The following is an 18,636-nucleotide window of genomic DNA, read 5'->3' on the forward strand; positions in this document are numbered from 1 at the left end:
CCCCACCCATTTACTCTCCTCCCACAGCCCATGTACACTCTCCACTATCACTGACTCTCCCCACCCATTTAATCTCCTCCCACAGCCCATGTACACTCTCCACTATCATTGACTCGACCCACCCATTTAATCTCTTCCCAGAACCTAAAGAGAGCAAAAAAGTGCCTCACTGAGAGTGAGAGACATGGAGGGGGGGTGAATGACAGAAAGCGATATATTAAAAAAACAGAAATAGAGAAATGGAGACTGAGAGGGAGAGACAGACAGAAAAACACAGCGAGAAATGGAGAAGAGGAGAAAGAAAGACGGAAAGTAAAATGGTGGACTGACCATCATCTCCTCGACAGTTTCAGCATTGAATTGCTTTGTGCCATTCTCCAGTGCGCTCTCCAACTCCAGATATCCCCCAGGTCTCAAGTAATAACCAGAATCCAAGTTCTCCTTTACCGATTCCATCACTTCCGACAGTAACGCCTCACATCTTTGTCTTGATTCACTTTCGATCTTGGCAAGTAGTGAATTGTACCGGGAACTCAGGGACTTCTGGTAACAGGAAAAAATGAGTCAAAGAGACACTGGACCTCAGGGAGGTATCTGTACACTGACTGGTGTCTCACAATCCCCTCTCTCTGAGGAAGATATCTGTACACTGACTGGTGTCTCACAATCCCCTCTCTCTGAGGAAGATATCTGTACACTGACTGGTGTCTCACAATCCCCTCTCTCTCAGGGAGATATCTGTACACTGACTGGGGTCTCTCAGTCCCCTCTCCCTCAGGGAGATATCTGTACACTGACTGGTGTCTCTCAGTCCCTCTCTCTCAGGGAGATATCTGCACACTGACTGGTGTCTCTCAGTCCCTCTCTCTCAGGGAGATATCTGTACACTGACTGGTAGCTGTCAATCCCCTCTCTCTCAGGGAGATATCTGTACACTGACTGGTAGCTGTCAATCCCCTCTCTCTCAGGGAGATATCTGTACACTGACTGGTATCTCTCAGTCCCTCTCTCTCAGGGAGATATCTGTACACTGACTGGTATCTCTCAGTCCCTCTCTCTCAGGGAGATATCTGTACACTGACTGGTGTCTCTCAGTCCTCTCTCTCCCAGGGAGATATCTGTACACTGACTGGTTTCCCTCAGTCCCCTCTCCCTCAGGGAGATATCTGTACACTGACTGGTATCTCTCAGTCCCCTCTCTCTCAGGGAGATATCTGTACACTGACTGGTATCTCTCAGTCCCTCTCTCTCAGGGAGATATCTGTACACTGACTGGTAGCTCTCAATCCCCTCTCTCTCAGGGAGATATCTGTACACTGACTGGTATCTCTCAGTCCCCTCTCTCTCAGTGAGATATCTGTACACTGACTGGTGTCCCTCAGTCCCCTCTCCCTCAGGGAGATATCTGTACACTGACTGGTATCTCTCAGTCCCCTGTCTCTCAGGGAGATATCTGTACACTGACTGGTGTCTCTCAGTCCCCTGTCTCTCAGGGAGATATCTGTACACTGACTGGTGTCTCTCAGTCCCCTCTCTCAGGGAGATATCTGCACACTGACTGGTGTCTCTCAGTCCCTCTCCTTCAGGGCGATATCTGTACACTGACTGGTGTCTCCCATTCCATTCCCCTTAAGGAGATATCTCTAAACAAACTAATGTCTCTCAGTCCCTCTCTCTCTCGGTCATATCTGTACACTGCCTGGTGTCTCCCACTCTCTCTCTCAGGGAACTATCTGTACACTGACTGGTGTCTCCCAGTCCTCTCGCTCAGGGAGATATCTGTAAACTGACTGGTGTCTCTCAGTCCCTCTCCCTCAGGGAGAAATCTGTACACTGACTGGTGTCTCTCAGTCCCTCTCTTTCAAGGAGATATCTGAATATACGTCACCTCCAAATTCAAGATATGTTTCCCGGTGTCAATCTTCAGAGAACCTTTCATGAAAACGCTCACGGCCACGTTGTGGTAATAAGTAAATAGATCGGTGAGTTGGTAGACAATGTGCGATGGAAACTGGGACAACCCTGCCACCTTGCGGTCGTAGTATTCCAGCGCTCTCTTAATGGCAGCAGTGTTTTCGTGTTCAGCCATTCTGGCTATACCGCTCTCCACACAAGGCAGCTCGCCACTAGCAATGGCGTCCACGTAGGTCATGGCCAAGTGGCTCAACACTGAAGTAGAAGATGGAGGAGATCACAACCAGGCAAAACAAAACTTTCCCATTCACTCCCACTGTACAGAATCCCAATGGACCCAACGCCTTCCCATTCACTCCCATTGTACAGAATCCCAATGGACACAATCCCTTCCCATTCACTCCCATTGTGTGGAATTCCAATGGACCCAGCCCCTTCCCATTCAATCCAATTGTACAGAATCCCAATGGAACCAACCCATTCCAAATCAATCCCTTTGTACGGAATCTGAATGCTCCAAACCCCTTCCCATTCACTCCCATTGTACAGAATCCCAATGAACCCAACCCCTTCACATTGACTCCCAGTGTACATAATCCCAATGGATCCAACCTCTTCCCATTCCCACCCGTTGTACAGAAACACAAGGAACCTAACCCCTTCCCATTCACTCCCATTGTACAGAATCCCTGTTGACCCAACCCCTTCCCATTCACTCCCATTGTACAGAATCACAATGGACCCAACCCCTTCCCATTCCCTCCCATTCTGCAGAATCCCAGTAGACCCAACCCCTTCCCATTCACACCCATTGTACAGAATCCCAGTGGACCCAACCCCTTCACATTCACTCCCATTGTACAGTATCCCAATGGAGCCAACACCTTCCAATTCACTCCCATTGGACAGAATTCCAATGGACACAACCCCTTCCGAATCACTCCCTTTATACAGAATCCCAGTGAACCCAACACATTCCCATTCACTCCCATTGTACAGAACCTCAATGGCCCCAACCCCTTCCCATTCACTCCCATTGTATAGAATCCCAATGGACCCAACCCCTTCCCATTCACTTCCATTGTACGGAATCCGAATGGACCAAACCACTGCCCATTCACGCCCATTGTACAGAATCCCAATGGACCCCATCCCAACCCATTCACACCCACTGTACAGAGTCCCAGTGGATCCATCCCCTTCCCATTCAATCCCATTGCATATAGAATCGCAATGAACTCAACCCCTTCCCATTCACACCCGTTGTACAGAATCCCAATGCACCCAAACCCTACCCATTCACTTCTATTGTACAGAATCCCAATGGACCAAACCCCTTCCCATTCACTCCCATTGTACAGAATCCCAATGGACCCAACCCCTTCCCATTCACTCCCATTGTACAGAATCCCAATGGACCCAACCCCTTCCCATTCACTCCATTTGTACAGAACCCCAATGGACCCAACCCCTTCCCATTCACTCCCATTGTACAGAATCCCAATGGACCCAACCCCTTCCCATTCACTCCCATTGTACAGAATCCCAATGGACCCAACCCCCTCCCATTCACTCCCATTGTACAGAATCCCAATGGACACAACCCCTTCCCATTCACCCCCATTGTACAGAATCCCAATGGACGCAACACCTTCCCATTCACTCCCATTGTACAGAATCCCAATGGACACAACCCGTTCCCATTCACTCCCATTGTACAGAATCCAAAAGGACCCAACACCTGCCCATTCACTCCGATTGTACAGAATCCCAATGGACCCAACCCCTTCTCATTCACTCCCATTGTACAGAATCCAAAGGACCCAATCCGTTACCACTCACTCCCATTATACAAAATCCCAATGGACACAACCCCATCACTCCCATTGTACAGAATCCCAATGGACCCAACCCCTTCGCATTCACTCCCATTATACAGAATCCCAATGGACCCAATCCCTTCCCATTCACTCCCATTGTACAGAATCCGAATGGACCCAACCCCTTCCAATTCACTCCATTTGTACAGAATCCCAATGGACCCGACCCCTTCCCATTCACTCCCATTGTACAGAAATCAAATGGACCGAAACCCTTCCCATTCACTCCCTTTCTACAGAATTCCAATGGGCCAACCCTTTCCCAATCACTGCCTCTGTACAGAATCTCAATGGGCCTGACCCCTTCCCATTCACTCCCATTGTACAGAATCCCAACTGACCCATCCCCCTCCCATTCACTGAATTTGTACAGAATCCCAATGGACCCAACCGCTGCCCATTCAGTCACACTGTACAGAATCCCAATGGACCCAGACCTCTGCCCAATCACTCACATTGTACCCAACGCCTTCCCATTCACTTGCTTTGTACAGAATCCCAATGGACCCGACCCCTTCCCATTCACTCCCTTTGTACAGGATCCGAATGGACACAAACCCTTCCCATTCACTCCCATTGTACAGAATCCCAATGGGCCAAACCCCTTCCCATTCACTCCCATTGTACAGAATCCCAATGGACCCAATCCCTTCCCATTCACTCCCATTGTATGGAATTCCAATGGATCCAACCCGTTCCCATTCAATCCCATTGTACAGAATACCAATGGAACCAACCCATTCCAAATCACTCCCTTTGGACGGAATCTGAATGCTCCAAACTCTTCGAATTCACTCCCATTGTACAGAATCCCAATGGACCCAACCAATTCCCATTCACTCCCATTGTACAGAATCCCAGTGGACCCAACCCCTTCCCATTCACTCACTTTGTACAGAATCCCAATGGACCCAATCCCTTCACATTGACTCCCAGTGTACAGATTCACAATGGACCCAACCCCTTCCCATTCACACCCATTGTACAGATTCACAATGGACCCAACCCCTTCCCATTCACTCCCATTGTACAGATTCACAATGGACCCAACCCCTTCCCATTCACTCCCATTGTACAGAATCCCAATGGACCCAACCCCTTCCCATTCACTCCCATTGTACAGATTCACAATGGACCCCACCCCTTCCCATTCACTCCCATTGTACAGAATCCCAATGGACACAACCCCTTCCCATTCACTCTCATTGTACAGAATCCCAATGGACCCAACCACTTGCCATACACTCCCATTGTACAGTATCCTAATGGTCCCAACCACTTCCCATTCACTCCCATTGTACAGAATCACAGTGGAACCAACCCCTTCCCATTCACTCCCGCTGTACTGAATCCCAATGGTTCCAATCCCTACCCATTCACTCCCATTCTACAGAATCCCAATGGACACAACACCTTCCATTCACTCCCATTGTACGGAGTCTGAATGGACCAAACCCCTTCCCATTCACTCCCATTATACAGAATCCCAATGGACCCAACCTTCCCATTCACACCCATTGTACAGAATCCCAATGGACCCAACCCCTTCCCATTCATTCCCATTGTACGGAATCCGAATGGACCAAACAACTTCCCATTCACTCCCATTGTACAGAATCCCAGTGGACCCAACCCCTTCCCATTTAATTCCATTGTACAAAATCGCAATGAACTCAACCCCTTCCCATTCACACCTGTTCTACAGAATCCCAATGGACCCAACCCCTTCCCATTCACTCCCATTGTACAGAATCCAAAAGGACCCAACCCCTTCCCATTCACTCCCATTATACAGAATCCCAATGGACCCAACCCCATCACTTCCATTGTACAGAATCCCAATGGACCCAACCCCTTCCCATTCACTCCCATTGTACAGAATCCCAATGGACCCAACGCCTTCCCATTCCCTCCCATTGTACAAAATCCCAATGGATCCAGCCACTTCCCATTCACTCCCACTGTACAGAATCCCAATGGACCCAACCCCTTACCTTTCATTCCCATTTTACACAATCCCAATGGACCCAACCCCTTCCCATTCACTCCCATTGTACAGAATCCAAAAGGACCCAACCCCTTCCCATTCACTCCCATTATACAGAATCCCAATGGACCCAACCCCATCACTTCCATTGTACAGAATCCCAATGGACCCAACCCCTTTCCATTCACTCCCATTGTACAGAATCCCAATGGACCCAACGCCTTCCCATTCCCTCCCATTGTACAAAATCCCAATGGATCCAACCACTTCCCATTCACTCCCACTGTACAGAATCCCAATGGACCCAACCCCTTACCTTTCATTCCCATTTTACACAATCCCAATGGACACAACCCCTTCCCATTTACCCCCATTGTACGGAATCCCAATGGACCCAACACCTTCCCATTCACTTGCATTATACAGAATCCCAATGGACCCAACCCCTTCCCATTCACTCCCATTGTACAGAATCCAAAAGCACCCAACCCGTTACCATTCACTCCCATTATACAGAATCCCAATGGACCCAACCCCATCACTCCCATTGTACAGAATCCCAATGCACCCAACCCTTTTGCATTCACTCCCATTATACAGAATCCCAATGGACCCAACCCCTTCCCATTCACTCCCATTGTACAGAATCCCAATGGACCCAACCCCTTCCCATTCACTCCCATTGTACAGAATCCCAATGGACCCAACCCCTTCCCATTCACCCCCATTGTACAGAATCCCAATGGACCCAACACCTTCCCATTCACTCACATTGTACAGAATCCCAATGGACCCAACCCCTTCCCATTCACTCCCATTGTACAGAATCCAAAAGGACCCAACCCGTTACCATTCACTCCCTTTCGACAGAATTCCAAAGGACCAACCCTTTCCCAATCACTGCCTCTGTACAGAATCCCAATGGACCTGACCCCTTCCCATTCACTCCCATTGTACAGAATCCCAATGGACCCAACCCCTTCCCATTCACTCCCATTGTACAAAATCCCAATGGACCCAACCCCTTCCCATTCACTCCATTTGTACAGAATCCCAATGGACCCGACCCCTTCCCAGTCACTCCCATTGTACAGAATCCAAATGGACCGAACCCCTTCCCATTCACTCCCTTTCTACAGAATTCCAAAGGACCAACCCTTTCCCAATCACTGCCTCTGTAGAATCCCAATGGACCTGACCCCTTCCCATTCATTCCCGTTGTACAGAATCCCAATGGACCCAACCTCTTCTCATTCACTCCCATTGTACAGAATCCCAATGGACCTGACCCCTTCCCATTCACTCCCATTGTACAGAATCCCAATGCCCCTGCCCATTCACTCCCTTTGTACAGAATCCCAATGGACACATCCCTTCACATTCACTACCATTGTACAGAATTTCAATGGAGCCAGCCCCTTCCCATTCACTCCCATTGTACGGAATCCCAATGTACCCAACCCCTTCCCATTCACTCGCTTTGTACAGAATCGCAATGGACCCGACCCCTTCCCATTCACGCACTTTGTACAGAATCACAATGGACCCGGCCCCTTCCCATTCACTCACTTTGTACAGAATCCCAATGGACCCAACCCCTTCCCATTCACTCCCATTGTACAGAATCCAAAAGCACCCAACCCGTTACCATTCACTCCCATTATACAGAATCCCAATGGACCCAACCCCATCACTCCCATTGTACAGAATCCCAATGCACCCAACCCTTTTGCATTCACTCCCATTATACAGAATCCCAATGGACCCAACCCCTTCCCATTCACTCCCATTGTACAGAATCCCAATGGACCCAACCCCTTCCCATTCACTCCCATTGTACAGAATCCCAATGGACCCAACACCTTCCCATTCACTCACATTGTACAGAATCCCAATGGACCCAACCCCTTCCCATTCACTCCCATTGTACAGAATCCAAAAGGACCCAACCCGTTACCATTCACTCCCTTTCGACAGAATTCCAAAGGACCAACCCTTTCCCAATCACTGCCTCTGTACAGAATCCCAATGGACCTGACCCCTTCCCATTCACTCCCATTGTACAGAATCCCAATGGACCCAACCCCTTCCCATTCACTCCCATTGTACAAAATCCCAATGGACCCAACCCCTTCCCATTCACTCCATTTGTACAGAATCCCAATGGACCCGACCCCTTCCCAGTCACTCCCATTGTACAGAATCCAAATGGACCGAACCCCTTCCCATTCACTCCCTTTCTACAGAATTCCAAAGGACCAACCCTTTCCCAATCACTGCCTCTGTACAGAATCCCAATGGACCTGACCCCTTCCCATTCATTCCCATTGTACAGAATCCCAATGGACCCAACCTCTTCTCATTCACTCCCATTGTACAGAATCCCAATGGACCTGACCCCTTCCCATTCACTCCCAAATGTACAGAATCCCAATGCCCCTGCCCATTCACTCCCTTTGTACAGAATCCCAATGGACACATCCCTTCACATTCACTACCATTGTACAGAATTTCAATGGAGCCAGCCCCTTCCCATTCACTCCCATTGTACGGAATCCCAATGTACCCAACCCCTTCCCATTCACTCGCTTTGTACAGAATCGCAATGGACCCGACCCCTTCCCATTCACTCGCTTTGTACAGAATCACAATGGACCCGGCCCCTTCCCATTCACTCACTTTGTACAGAATCCCAATGGACACATCCCTTCACATTCACTACCATTGTACAGAATTCCAATGGAGCCAGCCCCTTCCCATTCACTCCCATTGTACAGGATCCCAATGGACACAACCCCTTCCCTTTTACTTCCATTGCACCGAATCCCAATGGACCCAACCCCTGCCCATTCACTCCCATTGTACAGAATCCCAATGGACACAACCCCTTCCCATTCATTCCCATTGTACAGAACCCCAATGAACCCAACTCCTTCCCATTCAGTCCCATTGCACAGAATCCTAATGGGCACAACCCCTTCCCATTCATAACCATTGTGCAGAATCCCAATGGACCTGATCCCTTCCCATTCACGCCCACTGTACAGAATCCCAATTCACCCAACCCCTTCCCATTCACTCCAATTGAACAGAATCCCAATGTATCAAACCCCTTTCCATTCACTCACATTGTACAGATTCTCAATGGACCGAACCCCTTCCCATTCATTCCCTTTGTGCCGAATCCCAATGGACACACCTCTTCCCATTCACTCCCATTGTATAGAATCCCAATGTACCAAACACCTTCCCATTCACAGCCATTGTACAGAATCCCAATGGACCAAACTGCTTGCCATTCACACCCATTGTACACATTGCCAATGGACACATCACTTCCCATTCACTCCCACTGTACACAATCCCAATGGAGCCAGCCCCATCCCATTCACTGCCTTGTCTAGAATCCTAATGAACCCAAACCCTTCCCATTCATTCACACTGTACGGAATCCCAATGAGTCATAGAGTCATAGAGTAATACAGCACGGATAGAGGCCCTTCGGCCCATCGTATCCACGCCGGCCATCAAGCCCTGTCTAATCTAATCCCATATTCCAGCATTTGGTCCGTAGCCTTGTATGCTATGGCATTTCAAGTGCTCATCCAAATGCTTCTTAAATGTTGTGAGGGTTTCTGCCTCCACAACCCTTTCAGGCAGTGAGTTCCAGACTCCAACCACCCTCTGGGTGAAAAAGTTCTTTCTCAAATCCCCTCTAAACCTCCCGCCCTTTACCTTGAATCTATGCCCCCTAGTTATTGACCCCTCTACTAAGGGAAAAAGCTCCTCAGCATCCATCCTATCTATGCCCCTCATAATTTTGTACACCTCAATCATGTCCCCCCTCAGCCTCCTCTGCTCCAAGGAAAACAAACCCAATCTGCCCAGTCTCTCTTCATAGCTGAAGCGCTCCAGCCCTGGTAACATCCTGGTGAACCTCCTCTGCACCCTCTCTAACGCGATCACATCCTTCCTGTAGTGTGGCGACCAGAACTGCACATAGTATTCCAGCTGTGGCCTAACCAGTGTTTTATACAGCTCCATCATAACCTCCTTGCTCTTATATTCAATGCCTCGGCTAATGAAGGCAAGTATCCCATATGCCTTTTTTACCACCTTATCCACCTGTTCCGCCGCCTTCAGGGATCTGTGTACTTGCACACCCAGATCCCTCTGACCGTCTTGCCTAGGGTCTTTCCATTCATTGTGTATTCCCTTGCCTTGTTAGTCCCCCCAAAGTGCATCACCTCGCACTTTTCCGGGTTAAATTCCATTTGCCACTGTTCCGCCCATCTGACCAGCCCATCTATATCGTCCTGCAGACTGAGGCTACCCTCCTCGCTATTTACCACCCTACCAATTTTTGTATCATCCGCGAACTTACTGATCATACCTTTTACATTCATATCCAAGTCATTAATGTAGACCACAAACAGCAAGGGACCCAGCACCGATCCCTGTGGTACCCCACTGGCCACAGGCTTCCAGTCACAAAAACAACCTTCGACCATCACCCTCTGCCTTCTGCCACTAAGCCAGTTTTGTATCCAATGTGCCAAGGCACCCTGGATTCCGTGGACTCTTACCTTCTTGACCAGTCTCCTGTGCGGGACTTTATCGAAGGCCTTACTGAAATCCATGTATACCACATCCACTGCGTTACCCTCATCCACACACCTAGTCACCCCCTCAAAAAATTCAATCAAATTAGTCAGACATGATCTTCCCTTGACAAAGCCATGTTGACTATCCCTGATTAATCCTTGCCTCTCCAAGTGGAGACAAATTTTGTCCCTCAGAATTTTTTCCAATAATTTTCCTACCACTGATGTTAGGCTCACTGGCCTGTAGTTCCCCGGTTTTTCCCTACTACCCTTCTTGAATAATGGTACTACATTAGCGGTTCTCCAGTCCTCTGGCACATCCCCTGTGGCCAGAGAGGTCCTGAATATATGTGTTAGAGCCCCCGCAATCTCTTCCTTTGCCTCACACAGCAGCCTGGGATACATTTCATCCGGGCCTGGGGATTTATCCATTTTTAGGCCAGCTAAAACCGCCAATACCTCCTCCCTCTCGATGTTAATATGTTCGCGCATATCACAGTCCCCCCGCCCTATCTCTATGTCTACATCGTCCTTCTCCATAGTGAAAACAGATGCAAAAAATTCATTTAGAACCCCTCCTACATCTTCCGGCTCCACACACAGATTGCCACTTTTGTCCCTAATGGGCCCTATTTTTTCCCTAGTTATCCTCTTACCCTTAATATACTTATAAAACATCTTTGGATTTTCCTTTATTTTGCTCGCCAGTGTTATTTCATGGCCCCTCCTTGATCTCCTAATTTCTTTTTTAAGTATCCCCCTGCACTTTTTGTACTCCTCTAGGGCTTCCTCCGTCTTTAGCCTTTTGTATCTACCAAAAGCCCTCCTTTTCTTCCTAATCCATTCTCGTATATCCCCTGACATCCAAGGTTCCCTGTGGTTTTTGGAACCACTCTTGACCTTTACGGGAACATGTTGCCATTGTATGATCTCAATCTCCCTTCTGAAAGCCTCCCATTGCTCCGATGCGGATTTTCCTACAAGTAGCTGATCCCAGTCCATTTTGGCCAGATCCTGCCTTATCCTATTAAAATCGGCCTTCCCCCAATTTAGAACCTTTATTTCCGGCTCATCCCTGTCCTTTTCCATGACCACCTTAAATCTTACCATATTATGGTCACTATCACCAAAGTGCTCACCTACTAGCACTTTTTCCACTTGGCCGGCCACATTCCCTCGAATTAGGTCCAGTACCGCCCCCTCCCTTGTAGGACTTTCTACATGCTGGCTCAAAAAGCTCTCCTGGATGCACTTTAAGAATTCTACACCCTCTGAGCCTTTCACACTCTGACTATCCCAGTTAATATTGGGGAAGTTGAAATCCCCCATTATTATTACCCTATTATTTGCAATGGACCCAACACCTTCCCATTCACTCCCATTGTACAGAATCCCAATTGTCGCAACCTCTTCCCATTCACTCCCATTGTCCAAAATATCAATGGACAAATCCCCTTCCCAGTCACTCCAACAGTACACAATCCCAACGGAGCGAGCCCCCATCCCATTCATTCCCATTGTACAGAATCCAAATGGACCCAACCCCTTCCCATTCGCTCCCAATGTACAGAATACAAAGGGACCCGACCCCTTCCCATTCACTCCCATTGCACAGAACCCCAATGGACACAAAGCCTTCTCATTCACTCCCATTGCACAGAATTCCAAGGGACCCAACCCCTTCCCATTCACTCCCATTGTACAAGATCCCAAGGGATTCAACCCTTTCCCATTCACTCCAATTGTACAGAATCCCAATGGACCCAAAGCCTTCCCATTCACTCCCATTGTACAGAATCCAAATGGACCTGACCCCTTCACATTCAGTCCCATTGCACAGAACCCCAATGGACCCATAACCTTCCCTTTCACTCCCATTGTAGAGAATCCCAAGGGACCCAACCCCTTCCCATTCAGTCCCATTGTACAGAATCCCAAGGTATTCAACACCTTCCCATTCACTCCAATTGTACAGAATCCCAATGGACCCAAACCCTTCCCATTCACTCCCATTGTACAGAAATCCAAGGGACCCAACCCCTTCACATTCACTCCCATTGTACAGAATCCCAATGGACCAAACTGCTTGCCATTCACACCCATTGTACACATTGCCAATGGACACATCACTTCCCATTCACTCCCACTGTACACAATCCCAATGGAGCCAGCCCCATCCCATTCACTGCCTTGTCTAGAATCCTAATGAACCCAAACCCTTCCCATTCATTCACACTGTACGGAATCCCAATGAGTCATAGAGTCATAGAGTAATACAGCACGGATAGAGGCCCTTCGGCCCATCGTATCCACGCCGGCCATCAAGCCCTGTCTAATCTAATCCCATATTCCAGCATTTGGTCCGTAGCCTTGTATGCTATGGCATTTCAAGTGCTCATCCAAATGCTTCTTAAATGTTGTGAGGGTTTCTGCCTCCACAACCCTTTCAGGCAGTGAGTTCCAGACTCCAACCACCCTCTGGGGTGAAAAAGTTCTTTCTCAAATCCCCTCTAAACCTCCCGCCCTTTACCTTGAATCTATGCCCCCTAGTTATTGACCCCTCTACTAAGGGAAAAAGCTCCTCAGCATCCATCCTATCTATGCCCCTCATAATTTTGTACACCTCAATCATGTCCCCCCTCAGCCTCCTCTGCTCCAAGGAAAACAAACCCAATCTGCCCAGTCTCTCTTCATAGCTGAAGCGCTCCAGCCCTGGTAACATCCTGGTGAACCTCCTCTGCACCCTCTCTAACGCGATCACATCCTTCCTGTAGTGTGGCGACCAGAACTGCACATAGTATTCCAGCTGTGGCCTAACCAGTGTTTTATACAGCTCCATCATAACCTCCTTGCTCTTATATTCAATGCCTCGGCTAATGAAGGCAAGTATCCCATATGCCTTTTTTACCACCTTATCCACCTGTTCCGCCGCCTTCAGGGATCTGTGTACTTGCACACCCAGATCCCTCTGACCGTCTTGCCTAGGGTCTTTCCATTCATTGTGTATTCCCTTGCCTTGTTAGTCCCCCCAAAGTGCATCACCTCGCACTTTTCCGGGTTAAATTCCATTTGCCACTGTTCCGCCCATCTGACCAGCCCATCTATATCGTCCTGCAGACTGAGGCTACCCTCCTCGCTATTTACCACCCTACCAATTTTTGTATCATCCGCGAACTTACTGATCATACCTTTTACATTCATATCCAAGTCATTAATGTAGACCACAAACAGCAAGGGACCCAGCACCGATCCCTGTGGTACCCCACTGGCCACAGGCTTCCAGTCACAAAAACAACCTTCGACCATCACCCTCTGCCTTCTGCCACTAAGCCAGTTTTGTATCCAATGTGCCAAGGCACCCTGGATTCCGTGGACTCTTACCTTCTTGACCAGTCTCCTGTGCGGGACTTTATCGAAGGCCTTACTGAAATCCATGTATACCACATCCACTGCGTTACCCTCATCCACACACCTAGTCACCCCCTCAAAAAATTCAATCAAATTAGTCAGACATGATCTTCCCTTGACAAAGCCATGTTGACTATCCCTGATTAATCCTTGCCTCTCCAAGTGGAGACAAATTTTGTCCCTCAGAATTTTTTCCAATAATTTTCCTACCACTGATGTTAGGCTCACTGGCCTGTAGTTCCCCGGTTTTTCCCTACTACCCTTCTTGAATAATGGTACTACATTAGCGGTTCTCCAGTCCTCTGGCACATCCCCTGTGGCCAGAGAGGTCCTGAATATATGTGTTAGAGCCCCCGCAATCTCTTCCTTTGCCTCACACAGCAGCCTGGGATACATTTCATCCGGGCCTGGGGATTTATCCATTTTTAGGCCAGCTAAAACCGCCAATACCTCCTCCCTCTCGATGTTAATATGTTCGCGCATATCACAGTCCCCCCGCCCTATCTCTATGTCTACATCGTCCTTCTCCATAGTGAAAACAGATGCAAAAAATTCATTTAGAACCCCTCCTACATCTTCCGGCTCCACACACAGATTGCCACTTTTGTCCCTAATGGGCCCTATTTTTTCCCTAGTTATCCTCTTACCCTTAATATACTTATAAAACATCTTTGGATTTTCCTTTATTTTGCTCGCCAGTGTTATTTCATGGCCCCTCCTTGATCTCCTAATTTCTTTTTTAAGTATCCCCCTGCACTTTTTGTACTCCTCTAGGGCTTCCTCCGTCTTTAGCCTTTTGTATCTACCAAAAGCCCTCCTTTTCTTCCTAATCCATTCTCGTATATCCCCTGACATCCAAGGTTCCCTGTGGTTTTTGGAACCACTCTTGACCTTTACGGGAACATGTTGCCATTGTATGATCTCAATCTCCCTTCTGAAAGCCTCCCATTGCTCCGATGCGGATTTTCCTACAAGTAGCTGATCCCAGTCCATTTTGGCCAGATCCTGCCTTATCCTATTAAAATCGGCCTTCCCCCAATTTAGAACCTTTATTTCCGGCTCATCCCTGTCCTTTTCCATGACCACCTTAAATCTTACCATATTATGGTCACTATCACCAAAGTGCTCACCTACTAGCACTTTTTCCACTTGGCCGGCCACATTCCCTCGAATTAGGTCCAGTACCGCCCCCTCCCTTGTAGGACTTTCTACATGCTGGCTCAAAAAGCTCTCTGGATGCACTTTAAGAATTCTACACCCTCTGAGCCTTTCACACTCTGACTATCCCAGTTAATATTGGGGAAGTTGAAATCCCCCATTATTATTACCCTATTATTTGCAATGGACCCAACACCTTCCCATTCACTCCCATTGTACAGAATCCCAATTGTCGCAACCTCTTCCCATTCACTCCCATTGTCCAAAATATCAATGGACAAATCCCCTTCCCAGTCACTCCAACAGTACACAATCCCAACGGAGCGAGCCCCATCCCATTCATTCCCATTGTACAGAATCCAAATGGACCCAACCCCTTCCCATTCGCTCCCAATGTACAGAATACAAAGGGACCCGACCCCTTCCCATTCACTCCCATTGCACAGAACCCCAATGGACACAAAGCCTTCTCATTCACTCCCATTGCACAGAATTCCAAGGGACCCAACCCCTTCCCATTCACTCCCATTGTACAAGATCCCAAGGGATTCAACCCTTTCCCATTCACTCCAATTGTACAGAATCCCAATGGACCCAAAGCCTTCCCATTCACTCCCATTGTACAGAATCCAAATGGACCTGACCCCTTCACATTCAGTCCCATTGCACAGAACCCCAATGGACCCATAACCTTCCCTTTCACTCCCATTGTAGAGAATCCCAAGGGACCCAACCCCTTCCCATTCAGTCCCATTGTACAGAATCCCAAGGTATTCAACACCTTCCCATTCACTCCAATTGTACAGAATCCCAATGGACCCAAACCCTTCCCATTCACTCCCATTGTACAGAAATCCAAGGGACCCAACCCCTTCACATTCACTCCCACTGTACAGAATCCCAATGGACCCAAACCCTTCCCATTCACTCCCATTGTACAGAAAGCCAAGGGAACGAACCTCTTCCCGTTCACTCCAATTGTACAGAATCCCAATGGACCCACCCCTTCCCATTCACTCCCATTGTACAGAATCCCAATGGACACAACCCCTTCCCATTCACTCCCATTGATCAGAATCCCAATGGACCCAACCCCTTCCCATTCACTCCCACTGTACAGAAACCCAATGGACCCAACACCTTCCCAATCACTCCTATTGAACAGAATCCCAATTGTCACAACCCCTTCCCATTCACTCCCATTGTCCAAAATCCCAATGGACAAATCCCCTTCCCATTCACTCCCAGTTTACAGAATCCCAACGGAGCCAGCCCTGTCCCATTCAATCCCACTGTACAGAATCCCAATGGACCCAAACCCATCCTATTCACTCCAACTGTACAGAATCCCAATGGATTCAACCGATCCCATTCACACCCATTGTACAGAATCCAAAGGGACCCGACCCCTTCCCATTCACTCCCATTGCACAGAATCCCAAGGGACTCAACCCCTTACCATTCACTCCAATTGTACAGAATCCCAATGGACCCAACACCTTCCCATTCACTCCCATTGTACAGAATCCCAATGGACCCAAACCCTTCCCATTCACTCCCTATGTACAGAAACCCAAGGGACCCAATCCCTTCCCATTCACTCCCACTGTACAGGATCCCAATGGACACAACCCCTTCCCATTCACTCCCACTGTACAGAATTCCAATGGACCCGACCCCTTCCCATTCACTCCCACTGTACAGAATTCCAATGGACCCAACCCCTTCCCATTCACTCCCACTGTACAGAATCCCAATGGACACAACCGCTTCCAATTCACTCCCACTGTACAGAATCCCAATAGACCCAACCCCTTCCCATTCACTCCCATTGTACAGAATTCCAATGGACCCAACCCCTTCCCATTCACTCAAATTGTACAGAATCCCAATGGATCCAACCCCTTCCCATTCACTCCCACTGTACAGAATCCCAATGGACCCAACCCCTTCCCATTCACTCCCATTGTACAGTATCCTAGTGGACCCAACCCCTTCCCATTCACTCCCATTGTACAGTATCCTAGTGGACCCGACCCCTTCCCATTCACTCCCATTGTACAGAATCTTAGTGGACCCAACCCCTTCGCATTCACTCCCATTTTACAGTATCCCAATGGACCCAACCCCTTCACATTCACTCCCATTATACAGAATCCCAATGGACCCAACCCTTTCCCATTCACTCCCATTGTACGGTTTCCTACAGTACAACAGTGCTGACACTGCTAAAAGTACTTCATTGGCTTTGGGTCATGACAGGCGCTATAGAAATCCAAGTTCTATCTTTCCTTCCCGACTGTCTCTGTCTAGGTTCTCATTGTGTTGGGTACATGGGAGGGGAGCTAGGAGGTAGGGGAGGGAAGCCGGGAGATGGAGGAGGGGGAGGAAACAGAAGCCTTTCTGGACTCGGTGGGTGGGCAACATCCATGTACTCACTCCTGCCCGTGACCGGGTGGCCACCAAGCACCTTCTTGACCTTCCCGGAGGTGTAAATGTACTCGGAGAATTTGCGGAATTCCGCCACGAACTCCTGGTCCAGTTGATCATCCGCCAGCTCCTGGATCCCCCTCAGGTTCTTTCGTGGGGCCGGGCACACAAACCCAAAGCAGCGTCGCGACGGGAAGTAGTCCCGGATACATCTCCGCAGGTTGTTGTATTCCTGGTCTCGCTGGCTCTCCTCTGTCGAAACACCGGGAATCAGAGCAGCATCACTACGGCAGTGCTACGTTGGCCCAGCGCACACAGGCCACTGACCTTGGAGTGCCCACGATCAAATCCAGCACCTATTTCGCCCTGTCGGCAGGTTTAAAACCGATCGCACGGTGGAGAGAGAGAGATGGAGAGAGAGAGAGATGGAGAGAGAGGAGATGGAGAGTGAGAGAGAGAGATGGAGAGTGAGAGAGAGAGATGGAGAGTGAGAGAGAGAGAGAGTGAGAGAGATGGAGAGAGAGAGAGAGATGGAGAGTGAGAGAGAGAGATGGAGAGAGAGAGAGAGAGAGATGGAGAGTGAGAGAGAGAGAGGGAGAGAGAGATGGAGATTGAGAGAGAGAGAGAGAGTGAGAGAGAGAGATGGAGAGTGAGAGAGGGAGAGGAGAGAGATGGAGAGGAGAGAGAGAGATGAGAGAGAGAGAGAGATGGAGAGTGAGAGAGAGATGAGAGAGAGAGAGGAGAGAGAGAGAGTGAGCGAGAGAGAGATGGGAGTGAGAGGAGATGAGGGAGAGGATGAGAGGAGAGAGAGAGAGAGGTGAGAGAGAGAGATGGAGAGTGAGAGAGAGATGGAGAGTGAGAGAGAGAGAGATGGAGAGAGAGAGAGAGAGAGTGAGAGAGAGAGATGGAGAGTGAGAGAGAGAGATGGAGAGTGAGAGAGAGAGATGGAGAGTGAGAGAGAGATGGAGAGTGAGAGAGATGGAGATGAGAGAGAGAGAGAGTGAGAGAGAGAGATGGAGATGAGAGAGAGAGATGGAGAGAGAGAAGAGAGAAGAGAGGAGAGAGATGGAGAGAGAGATGGAGATGAGAGCGAGAGATGGAGAGAGAGATGGAGAGAGAGAGCGAGAGATGGAATGAGAGAGAGAGATGGAGAATGCGAGAGAGAGATGAGAGATGAGATAGAGAGAGGAGATGGAGAGAGAGATGGAAGGAGAGAGCGAGAGGAGAATCGAGAGATGGAGAGAGAGCATGAGAG

The 18,636-nt window shown here is 48.8% G+C and overlaps 1 protein-coding gene across 1 annotated transcript; it reads right to left on the minus strand.

Annotated features, from left to right (window-relative positions):
• Positions 1–265: 265 nt before the first annotated feature.
• LOC147080892 (guanylate-binding protein 3-like) lies at positions 266–17,676 on the minus strand (the record flags this gene model as incomplete). The annotated part of the gene is made up of 3 exons (XM_085981043.1): positions 266–543; positions 1,889–2,169; positions 17,391–17,676. Coding segments are annotated over 3 exons (845 nt in total), but the record flags the coding sequence as incomplete, so codon positions are not given.
• Between the last annotated feature and the right edge of the window lie 960 nt (positions 17,677–18,636).

The sequence above is a fragment of the Somniosus microcephalus genome, unplaced genomic scaffold (assembly GCF_052327205.1).
Source record: "Somniosus microcephalus isolate GS21.2 unplaced genomic scaffold, FLI_Smic_1.0 scaffold1034, whole genome shotgun sequence".
In the NCBI taxonomy this organism is placed as follows: Eukaryota; Metazoa; Chordata; class Chondrichthyes; order Squaliformes; family Somniosidae; genus Somniosus; species Somniosus microcephalus.